Source organism: Theropithecus gelada, chromosome 17 (genome assembly GCF_003255815.1).
Source record: "Theropithecus gelada isolate Dixy chromosome 17, Tgel_1.0, whole genome shotgun sequence".
NCBI classification, from domain to species: domain Eukaryota; kingdom Metazoa; phylum Chordata; class Mammalia; order Primates; family Cercopithecidae; genus Theropithecus; species Theropithecus gelada.
In genome coordinates, this window is record NC_037685.1 from 77,672,174 (window position 1) to 77,684,790 (window position 12,617).

The 12,617-nt window shown below is 39.7% G+C and overlaps 1 protein-coding gene across 3 annotated transcripts in view; it reads left to right on the plus strand.

Annotated features, from left to right (window-relative positions):
- Positions 1 to 12,617, plus strand: part of LRCH1 (leucine rich repeats and calponin homology domain containing 1) — a 197,950-nt gene that overhangs the window by 144,773 nt on the left and 40,560 nt on the right. For all 3 annotated transcript variants that reach the window (XM_025364709.1, XM_025364707.1, XM_025364708.1), the window contains exons 10-13: positions 2,656 to 2,723; positions 4,754 to 4,840; positions 8,620 to 8,709; positions 8,823 to 8,859. In XM_025364709.1, the coding sequence (XP_025220494.1) occupies positions 2,656 to 2,723; positions 4,754 to 4,840; positions 8,620 to 8,709; positions 8,823 to 8,859 (282 nt within the window). The remainder of the gene's footprint in view (positions 1 to 2,655; positions 2,724 to 4,753; positions 4,841 to 8,619; positions 8,710 to 8,822; positions 8,860 to 12,617) is intronic.

Genomic DNA, 12,617 nt, shown 5'->3' on the forward strand with positions numbered 1-12,617 from the left:
GCTAATGATAAAATAAACAAACATCTACAACAAGTTAAGGAAAAATTGTGCATTGAAAATCAGGCCCATATTAGGCTCGATGTCCGTCAACTTTAAGTCTTTCAACCTGTGCTTGGCCTGGCACAGTGGCTCACACCTGTAATCCCCCACTTTGGGAGGCTGAGGCAGGAGGATCACTTGAGCCCAGGAGTTCAAGACCAGCCTGGGCAACATACTAAGACTCCATCTCTACAAAAAAACAAAAACTAGCTGGATGTGGTGGTGTGTTCCTTGAGTCTCAGCTACTCAGGACGCTGAGGAGGGAAGATCACTTGAGCTTAGCAGAGTGAGTCTTCAGTGAGCCATGATTGCACCACTGCACTCCAACCTGGGTGAAAGAATGAGATCCTTTCTCAAAAAACAGAGTTCTGTGCTTTGCATAATCCTGTTTTGTTTACGGAATAAGCATCTTGGACCTTTGCAACCACAGTCAATTTTCATTATTCACAGCAGTTATATTGTGTGACATCACTGTGCATATTGAATTATCCAATACTGAACCATCACTCATTGGGGAAATAGAGGGCTGCGTTCCTGCAAGCCTCTGGTCACTACATTTTTGTCAACCAATCAGCACATAACCTTGATTTGTGTGTATTTCTGTTTAAAGATACCTTATTTAATACATATTGTTTTGATGAACATTGCAACCATACCTTATTTAACATATATTGTTTGATGAACATTACAACCAGCAGCACCGTAACTCATGCCCGAAGGAAGCTTGTCTAACACACCTATTGTCCTCTGTAAGGGACATCACAACTTCCTTGGGCTTCTGAACACGAGGCAGCACTTCAGCACTATGTTCGGGGCTATTTTAAAGTGAAATCACCAACAAAAAACACAACAGTGTGAAAACATGGCACTAACTAGACTGTGAAAAAGGACACTTATTTGCAGTAAGAGAGCCAAAAGAAGAAGGCAGAGTGTCACCTTGTTCCACCTCATCTGGGAACATACATGTCCTGGGACTCAAATTTTTTACCTCTCTGCAGCTGTTTGCAGATGACCTCCAGAGCGGCACGAATACTGGTTTTGGAACTAAAAATGCATGTTAGTGAATAGGCAAACTCACAAATGCAGAATCCACAGATAATGAGGGTCAACTGTATAACCATTTAACTTAGCAAAAGCCACCCAGTAAGCCTGTTTTGCCTAATGAAAAAAGAGACATTTTATACTCTTGGCTACTTATAGTTTTGAAACAAAAAATCAAAAAGAAATACCCATTGTTCCTATGGTTGAAACCCAACAAAACAAAATAAGAACATGTTGTCTTGGTCATTTCTGGTAGTATATTTTACCCATGAATTTTTCTGTCATTTGGAGTGTGGAGAGTAGCACAGTCATTTATGCATTGACTGTATTGTACGTGAAAAGTGTAACCACCATAGAAAAAGTCCAAGTGTGTTCCCAGCCAGAGTCTAGCATTGGGCAGCTAGCCATGTCTTCGAGAAAAGTCTTGTCCTAACAACACATCTGAAGGACTGGCTAGTCCCGAGTTAGTTAATGATATGCCAGAACCTTGACACCAATAGTGGTCCTTTTGGCTGGTGTTCTCTCCTAGCCAGGAAAATGTGGCCCTATTCAGGTTGGCTTTCGTTCTAGCCATCAGCTGGGTTAAAGCAGCGTTTCTCTGTGTCAGAGATGAACATGCAAGGAGGCCTGTGGAAGGCTCACAGTGGGACTTGCCTTTCTAAATAGCCAGTGCCACTAGTGCCGCTTTGGGAAAAAGTGGGGTGACGGTGCAGGGAGAACATTTGAGTGAATTCTGGGTGTTGTACACATGAAAACTATTAGATACAATTGGAAGCACTTTTCTGTTAAGAATTTTATCCTTTCTCTTTTCCCCACTGCACACACATGCGTGCACACTCACACACACATCCCTGCTGTCACAAACACTAGAGTGCATCTTTACAGGTGACCCACAAGCCCAGTAGAGGGATCTCGCAATACAAGGAAGTGCTAAAAGGGCAACAGGAAATCCGGTGAAGCTTTAAATTTCTGATGATAAGTTAACAGATGCCGTGGTCCTGGGCCACATTTTTTTAAATTAAAGAATGTTTAATTATGGGAAAATACTTACAAAATGTACCACCTTAGCCATTTTTTAAATGTACATGTAGTTCAGAGTGTTTTAACTACATTCACGTTGTGCAGCCTATCTCCAGAACTCTTCTCATCTAGAGAACTGACCCTGTGTACCCTTTCAATAACAAGTCCCTCGTTCCCTCCTGGCAGCCCCTGGCAGCAAGCATTCTACTCTCTGTCTGGATGAATTTGATTACGGTGTACACCTCATATAAGTGTAATCAGTACAGTATTTGTGTTTTTGTGACTGGCTTATTGCACGTAGCATAACGTCCTTAAGGTTTATCTGTGTGTATGGCATGCGTGAGAACTTCGCCCTTTCTAAGGCTGAGTGACATTCTAGTGCATGTACGTACCAGATTTTGTTTATCCATCCCTCCATAGATGGCTGTTCGGCTTGTTTCCAGCTTTTGGCTATTGTGCATAACACTGTTATAAACATGGGCTGGGCAGGTTTTGGCTCCTGACTACTGAGGAGTAGCCAGTGGTTTTCAGGAACCCTGTGTGTTTTGTCCACAGGCAAGGACAGAAGACTGTGAAGAGCTGTTACGGATAGAAGAGGATGTACACTGGCAAACCGAGGGCATGTGAGTACCAAGGCCTCGGTTATGAGCCATCATCACTCTAAAATCCACTTTGCAAGCAGACTGGCAGTTCTGTTGTGATAGAATTTTGACCTGCTTTTCTGTGGGCACGCTGATATTCTTACAATATTGATAAGAAGTTGCCAGTTTTTCTCTGTCCGATGCTTTTTGTCATGATATTGGGCAGTACAAACCTCTTCCTTGGCCTTGAGTCTTACTTGTTTTGAGGCTGTGGGTAGTCATGTGATTCAGAGAATTAGCTAGAATTTCTAGATGGGAGGTTCTACTGTCCATACAATTGCCTGAAGAAGCCAACAGCTGGACCTGAAGTGACCTGTAGCTCTGATCTCCTTCTTTACCCCAAGTCATCCCCTTCAAGATCTGAGAACATCATAGACTTCTGGTCCCAAGACTTCCAGCTGCCAGGGCTAGCATTTATTCAACATCATGTGCCAGGCATTGTCCTAAATACTTCACAGGCCATAACTCATTTCATCTTTACAACACTCCTAACAGACAAGTTCTGTTCTTGTCCCCCATTTCACAGATGACAAAGCTGAGGCACAGGGATATTGATTATCTTGCTGCAAGGTCACAGAGGGCCAGCATTTGAACCCAAGGAATCTTGTACTAGACAGATAATCCTTCTACTCTACTGTGGATAAATATTTGTTTAGCAAGATTTACAGGGGAGGGGGTGTGTGATCCCATTAGACAATGAACCATGTCCAGGGAAATTGAGTTTGGACTATGTGGTATAGAGTATAGTTTTTGTTCCCAGGATTTTTATTTCTATCATCTGGGAGGCAGGTGTGGACTCTCCATCGTACCTTGCAGGGTTTTTCTTCTTAGTGAGGATTTATCCCGTTGTTAAAACTTTTCTCCTTACAGAAAGTTGTTGTCTTACATTCTGTAGTAGGAAGGGCTTGCCGTGATCACATCTCTCTTGTCCTTTAAAAACATTGGGAAGTTCCTCTCTGGTCACCGTCTGTATTACCAGCTACTCACTGGATACGCTGCTGAGAGCCACAGAGGCCTAACTTGGTTATACAATCAGAGAAGCATAGGGAAAGAGGCAGTTGTTTTTAAACTATATACAGTTTTGGAAACTCCATTCTCAATCTTATACCTAGTGCTTTCAACCCGGGCTGTAAACCAGGATTATCTGTAGAGCTTTATAAAATCCTGAACCCCTAGTCAGACCCACTTGGACATAGAGGGCCTGGCATGGTTTTTAAGCTGCACAGATGATTTTGCTGCATCTAGAGTTTGGACTGAGAACCACTGTCCCACACTGAAACCCTATATGCATTAAAGTAATCAAACTGGTTGAACGGGAGTTGGAAGGCCTAGAAGTAGTACAGACTCGTCCAGCTGATCCCCCTCATGAACCCTCCTAGAACTCAGTAAAGCACAACTGTGAGAGCCTCTCATCTAGGCCATTGCCTGACTGTGCACAGGAGCAGTTAGGGGTGCACAGGCATAAACATCTTATGTGAGCTGCTTTGCAGCAGAGCTGGGCTTCCCCTCCTTAGGGACTCTTCCCACCACGCTCTGGCATCCCACCCCACAAGGTACAAACACATGTTCACCATAGCACTGAATCTGTCAAAATCATTTTTATATGTTACATGGATTTTTGTAAGTTTGCTTTTTAAGAAATTAGATGACATTCGTGTTGTATTGATCATTTTCATTCTTTTTTCTTTCTTTTTGAGGCAGAGTCTTGCTCTGTTGCCCAGGTGGGAGTGCAGTGGCACGATCTCGGCTCACTGCAAGCTCTGCCTCCCGGGTTCACGCCATTCTCCTGCCTCAGCCTCCCGAGTAGCTGGGACTACAGGTGCCCGCCACCATGCCCGGCTAATTTTTTGTAATTTTGGTAGAGACAGGGTTTCACCGTGTTAGCCAGGATGGTCTCGATCTCCTGACCTTGTGTTCCACCTGCCTTGGCCTCCCAAAGTGCTGGGATTACGAGTGTGAGCCACCATGCCTGGCTGATCATTTTCATTCTTATGCTTGGTTTCATGTTACAGAATAAGTTCATCCAAAGATCAGGACATGGATATAGCAATGATCGAGCAGCTGAGAGAAGCAGTAGATTTGCTGCAAGATCCCAATGGGTATGTATGTCTCCTTGGTCCAGGTTTCATGTGTAAATAATGCGTACTAATGTATTGAGTACATTGTCTACATTCCTAAAATACCTACACAAATAATTTTGGCCCAGTCCAGCTACTAACAAAAGTCATGTTTATTGCCTGTTTTCCCAAGATGCAAAAGTGAAAGAGTCAAACTTCTGGAGAGAGTGAGATCAGTTTCCCCTTTCACCACCCTTTATTGAGTTCATTCACCCCTCACGAAATTCATATGGGAATTTTTGGTATCATTCTTAGAAAACAAAACTATGGTAAAAGTACATATTTCATATTGCTTAAAGTTTAAACCCCTGATTTATAAAAAATATAAAGAAAACGTTTTCCAAAAAGGAAAGAATTGGTATATCAAGTAGTAGTATATTTATCTGGGGTAGTGCCAAATATATGTTAACTGAAGAATATATTTCTCAAGATTTGGGATACAGGATAATTTTTAAATGTGAATTTGCCTTGATCAGTAATAAGCACCACATGCAGTGGATATGTGGATAATATTTTTCTATTTCTTAACTAATGGTAATGGAATTCCCATGGACAAAATATTTTTCAGCTAAACAATAGCAGGTTTCATGTATCGGGTAATAACTTCATGATCTCTAGAGAACTAGAGGACTTGGTAAACTGATGTGGTCTTACAATATGATGAACACGGGAATCACACTGCAGCGATCCCAGCTGGGTTCTGCAAATTTATGAAAAGGGTGGTTAGTGTATCCCAGAATGCTAATGAGAATATACCACCTATGATTTCTGGCCCTGAAAGAATAGTGGTGGATCAGTTTAGTACAGCTGGAAATCCTTTGCAATTGATTTGAAAGACATTTCAATTCTGCAGACATTGATTGAGTGCTTGGAGTGTGGGAAGATCTGCAGTGTGTACCTTGGGGGATGCAAAGATGGACAAGACACAGCTCTTGCCTTCTGAGAATTTAAACTAGAATGGATAGAGATTGCCTTGAGCAGTTATTTATAAGTGTAATTGGGCCAGGCGCAGTGGCTCACGCCTGTGATCCTGGCAATTTGGAAGGCCAAGGCAGGCAGATCACTTGAGGCCAGGAGTTTGAGACCAGTCTGGCCAACATGGTGAAACCCTGTCTCTACTAATAATACAGAAATTAGCTGGGCATAGTGGCGCACACCTGTAATCCCAGCTACTTCAGGAGACTGAAGTAGGAGAATCACTTGAGTCCAGGAGGCAGAGGTTGCAGCGAACTGAGATCGCACCACCACACTCCAGCCTGGGTGACAGAGTGAAACTGTGTCTCAAAAAAAAATAACAAACAAATAAATAAATAAATAACTGTAATTGATTCAAGTGCTTCAAGTGGAGGTAAAAATGATAGATTTGAGCTAGTGCCCAACCTCAGGAAAAGGGGAGATGGGTGGACTGGTCTTCCCGAAGGATAGGATAATGGCCTGGACCTTTAATGACTGCCAATTTCGAGAAAAAGAGAAATTCTGGATTGAATGAAAAGCTTAGGTAAAGACATGAAGGTCAGAATGAATGGAGCCAGGTTGGGGAAATCTCAGGCAGAACAGAGGCTCTCCATCCTAGTGTGCTTCAGTATCACTTGTGGAACTTTTTCAGAATAGACACCAGGCACTTCCTTTGGGGACTGGAGTCAGCCAGTGCTTCTGATGTGCAGCCAGGACTGAGAATCACCAGAGACAGTGTAGAATGATGCAGGCAACCGCTTTGGATGCTGTTAAGGAGCTGAGATTTTATTTTATATTTAGAGGGAGGCAGTGATGGTGTTTAAACGTGATTATTCATGTTAATTCTCCCTTATATTTGGCTCATGTCATAGGCACCTAATCAAGGTATGTTCAAAGAGCTGAATTCTACATCCTGAGCCAGGGCAGTTAGTGAAAGGATGTGTGTTTATGTGTATGCATTCATGTGTATGGTTGTTCATACATGTAAGTACATGTAGGCATGTGTATGTGTGTATGTATTCATTATAATGAATCAGGAAGTAGGGTGGCTTGTGGAAAGAACAGACTTTGAATTAGCTAGAAACTTTTTAAACATAGCTGCAGCATCAGTTAACTTGCGTAAGTTATATGACTTCTCTGCGTCCCATTTCTTCATCTATAAGATGGGGTGACAAGTACCTACCTTTTAGGGTTATGAGGATTTGAAATAATACATAAACTGCTGGTGGAGAAGTAAATTGACAAAACCATTCCAGAAGTAACTTAGTATGTAACCAAGTCTAGAAACCTATATAAAACTTTGGAGTGAAATCTAAGAACTTATCCTAAGAGACAAGAAGACATGAACAATTTGGGGTAGAGAATGAGGGATAGGTATTTTTAATAGCAAATATCTGGAAAAAGAAATTATCTAACAATTTGGGGATACTTTAAGTATATTATACTCATTGATAAGATGGAATGTGATGTGGCCAATATAATGTTTTTTAAAGTTTCTAGTGATATCATAGAATGCTTTTATACTTTTTAAAAAGTGTATAACTTTTTTAAAGTATGTAAAAACACACAATGTTTGATCCCAATTATATAGATAGAATTAGGTACCAGTTGTGCAGGAAATTTAGAAAAACTGGAAGGAAATAAGATGGATTTTAAGAAGGAAATAAGATGGAAGGAAATATATTAAGATAGTGGAAGAAAACAGTCTCAACTAACCTTCCAAGTGATACTTGATTCGCATCTTTATGGAGCACTATTTTAAAATATTATGTTGTAAAATTTTGTATGAATTTCATTGTCTTTCTAAAATAATCCACTACTTTGGCTGCTTTAGATCATTGTTATTTATCCTGAAATAATTTTTATAATATGACATCTAATTTTATAATATTTCTGTGAGCCAGTATAATAGTCATGAAGAGCCCTGGTTTTGTTTCTGATATAGAGAGGACACTTCAACATGTCATTTATTTCTAACTGCTTTGGGACTGAATATTAGTAATAAAAAAGTTTACCTACACATTGGGTTTTTTCTTTTATCTCACATTTCATAGATCCAGGAATTTTTTCTTTTTTAGTTAAGCCATTGATTGTAGGATTAAATTTTAAAAGTTTACCTTTTATGTGTCAGAAAATTTAGTTGGCTATTGCTGTTCTGTCTTTATCTTGGCTGCTTCTCTCAAGGCCTTCTGATTGTTAGTTTGACAGCATTTTCACAAGCCTCTATAATATAAACGCACCCCTGTTTAAGATGACTTTATAACTTTTATATAACTTACAGAAATTCCTGGCTTTATAGGTCTTTAAGAAAAAAAAAAAACTTCATCTCTTAAAATAGCAGAAATTTAGAAACTATGTGAGACTATTTCAGAAGTAAAAATGCATATCAAATTGCTTGTGATTTTTTTAAGTGAGAGATACAATGTATATCTCCCTATTAAAACCAAATGCCATTGGTACATATACTATAATGTAATACTCTCAGCAATTTGACTTGCATAAAGTTCTAAAATAAAATTGAGTATATGCTATACTACCTCTGAAAATTGTGATTTTATTAAACATTGCTATTATATTACAAACAAGTTGGATTGTATTACCAATAGCAGGTGGAATGTTATATTTTGGCATATGGTGGGAAAATACCAGGCACTTTGAAATTTCTGTCGTAAAATTTTCCTCACTTAATCCTAAAGATAAACATAACTTTTTAGTACATTAAAAATTTGAACTGAATAAGACCAATAGAATTTATTAAAAATAAAAGTTTAATAAATTTACGAATGTCTTTTTTTCCTACTGTTTAGATTGAGCACAGATATTACAGAGAGAAGTGTTTTAAACCTATATCCTATGGGATCAGCAGAAGCCTTAGAATTACAAGATTCTGCACTGAAGTATGCTTACCTTTTATAACAAATTATATTTTCTCTTTTTATAATACATTGACATTTTTATGCTTTCAATTTCACTTTATATCTTTTTTTTTTTTCTTTCCTTGTTCCCACAGTGGTCAAATACAGCTGGAAACATCTCCAGTATGTGAGGTAAGGCTGCTGGTGGATTCATCAGAACTCTGTGCAATATTTTGCCGTGGAATACTGGCCACCACATTCTGTAAAGATTTGTCAGGGAGTGAAACATCTTTATTAATGAGGCCGATATTCAGATTTGTTCAGGACACATTTTTCAACTTGTTTGTACGTTTGCCTCTTTAGTTCTGCTTTTCTACTCTACCTCACCCTCTGTTAAAGATGAGAGTTGGCTATTTCTATTGGATTCTGTAGATTTTTTTACCTCAGATCATCTTGCTGAGTCAAGCGATGGCAACTAAAATACATAGGGAATCTGCCTGTGTGTCGGAACCTGGAGGAGGACTGTTCAATGTAGATTTTAGAGTCAAGAAAAAATCTGGGAATTGGCCAGATGGAAATTAGCTAGAAAACACCTGAAAGACAAGAATAAATGATTTGAGAATGTCGAGGAGGATTAAAAGAATATCATAAAGAGAAACTGGTGGGGATATTTGAAGACAGGTTAAGGATGGGTTCGGTAGAGTTACATGGAGTGAAATGTGGGTGGCTGTAACGAAAGCAGTTTTGACATAAAACTAGAGATGAGCTTAGAATGTCTCAAAGCGAGAATGTTACCCCAGTCAGAGAGAGATAAGTTTGAGCTGGTGATCTGGGAGTGAAACATAGGTTACAACCCATTTCCTGAATGGATTTAGGGTGGCTAATTTAGGTACCAAGATTGTGTGCCAACAGTTGATGCCCCACTGAGGTATTTGCACATGTACTGTAGTAAAGCGGTTTCACACGCTTAACTTTGTCTCTGTGTTAAAGAAATAAGGAAAAAGGAAGTGTCACTATAAAAGGAAAAGCCATGTTGCTAGAGAGTGTGGTTTCATTGTTAAGTGCAGTGACTTGGAATTATATTAGGTGTCAGTCCCATCTCAAAGACTGGCTAACTGTGGGGAACTTAATTAACCTCTCTCAACATTCATTACTGTAACTGGGATCATAATACCTATTGTAAAGATCGAATTAGGAATTTTGATTCAGAAAATATCACATAATATAGAATATCTAAATGTTAGCTATTAGCTTGCTTCTCTATTATTGTTATTGGTGTGGTCTTTAAACAGAATTACTGTACCACCTCTTCCCTGGGTGCAGGCATCATTGAATTACCTGATAGTGGGACATTGGAAGTCTTTTATTTGCAGTCTCCCTGAACCCATTTCATCAGGTTCTTCCTTTGAGGTTGATTTTGGTTCTGTGCAGACTTAACCTCTTTTTTAGCTCCTTATCTGGAAATAATTTTTTAAAATTTTATTTTATTTTTTTGTAGAGATAAGATCTCGCTTTGTTGCCCAGGTTAGTCTCAAACTGCTGGTTTCGAGTGATCCTTCCTCCTCAGCCTCTCAAAGTGCTGGGATTACAGGTGTGAGCCTGTAATTTGGTGCCACACTATGTCCATCTGTCCCTCTTTGGTGATGTTAATTTGATCACCCAATCAAGATATGACTCCATTTCTCCACCGTGTAATTGCGCTTTTATTTTTTCATTGCAGCTAACAAGCAGTCTGTGATGAGATAGTTCAAGACCATCTTAGCATCCAGCTGTAGACCCACTTTTGACTCTAGTAAAATAGCAGATGGCCACCTGTTTACGTGATTTCAGGAGCACAAGAAAGACACAAAACTTCTAGAATAAAGATATATCCCCTACATTTTTAATACACAATTGGATGGTCATTGCAATAATTTTGTCTTCTAAAATGTATAATTCCTGATTTTTTTTTAAAAAAGGAAGTATTCCTACATGCCAGTCCATGTGCTTTGTATATTACGTAAGTTACCGTTATTTCATTTCTTCAACAAATATTCGTCGATTGCCTCCCATGTCTCAAGCACCACTCTGGACACTGAGAAAGTAGCATTAAAGACACAGAGCTCCTACACTTACGAGTTTAGATTCTAGATAAGGTATAAGTGAAAAGTGGGAGTTATCATACCTGAGTGACGATGCAGGATTTGAAGCTCAAGATCAAGTGACTGGCCAGGTCACTTACATGTAAAAGGCTTGGCCCTGCTTTCCTACTGCAGTATATTGCCTCTTCATGCTGTGGACTAGTGGCAACACTAAGTCTTGTCATGCTTACAAACCTTAGAGGTGCCTGACTGCATCAAACGTTTTCTTCAGAGCAGATCTTGGCAGAAGAAGAGCAGCCATGATACTTATGTGTGCATGAGCAATGCTTCCAATAATGTGAATGGGTATGGAAGGAATAAGGGATGGGTATATACTAAATATAGACTGAGCCCAGTTCATAGTTTTGTCTAGGTCTAGTTTTCATCCCATCTTCTTTTAAATTTGTTGTAATTTTTTTTTTTTTTTTTTGAGACAGAGTCTCGTTCTTGTCGCCCAGGTTGAATGCAGTGGCACAATCTCAGCTCACTGCAACCTCCACCTACTGGGTTCAAGCAATTCTCCTGCCTCAGCCTCCTGAGTAGCTGGGATTACAGGCACCTGCCATCATGCCCGGCTAATTTTGGTACTTTTAGTACAGACAGAGTTTCGCCATGTTGGCCAGGCTGGTCTCAAACTCCTGACCTCAGGTGATCCACCCACCTCGGCCTCCCAAAGTGCTGGGATTACAGGCATGAGCCACCGCACCTAGCCTCATCCCCTCTTTTAATCTAATAGCAATACACGCACTGATTTACTAACTACACAATTCCAATGGTTATTAGAAATTGCTACTGATATTAAACATTTTGGTGTTTTGGGAAGGAATGTTTAAATGTCACATTGCCTTAATATCAGCCCAAGACTGTTTTATGTAGAGTTTCCTCCCATTTTCCCATCAGCAAAGGTGAACTGTATCTTTGCAGTCAGTTCTAGATTTTCAGAATGGATTTCTACTTACTGATCTCCTCTTTATTTCTCCTGTTGTTTGTCTTTCTCATTGCATAGCACAAACATTTAGCATTCTCACTCGAAGTGGGACCCAGCTGTACCTGGTACACAGTGAGTAGTTAGTGAGGATTTCTGGAAGGGAGGGAAGAAGAAAGAGAAAGAGATAGGAAATTAAATGGTAAGGATTAGGCTTTGGTAAGCAAAATTTCAGTGTCCTGCTTATTTGATGTACAGGTCTCTGGGTCTTAACTGATAGCTGCAAACACTCCATTGTTTAGGTAAAGTGTATATTATGTTCCTCTAAATTCATTTCCTTGTGCTTGTCTAACTTGAAAATCATCTGACACTTTTCCACATGCTCATAAAGCTTCATGGGTTTTTCCTGAAGTTTAACCATGCTTGCTACCATTATATTATGTGGAAAAGCCTAATACCCTCCTAAAGTAGGAAACTTGACTTCCAAGTCATATATCAATCATTCGGTCAGTTGGGCCAACCCAGGTTTCCCTCTAATGATGAGTCTGTTTGTTCCATCAGCCAGGCCATTAAGCCCATAGGTGTCGAGCTACAGCTCTGCACAGGCTCTGTGCTCAGTGCTGTGAGGGCCTCCCAGCCAGCTACTGCACCCTTGCCTCCAGAGTGAATTTTCTGCTCTAATTGGGCAGATTGTATTACTCCTCTGTACTCACAGAATGTACCAGGTCCAACCTTCCTTAGCACCTTTATTTTATCATGCTACTTAAAATGTCTTTGAACTTCCACTCTCATAGTTTTAAAAACATATATACCTTTGTCCATGATTTCAGGAGTCCCTCGAAGACAGAAAACCTCAACAAAAAAAAAAAAAAAAAAGATACTTTTATTCTATCTCCAACTTACAA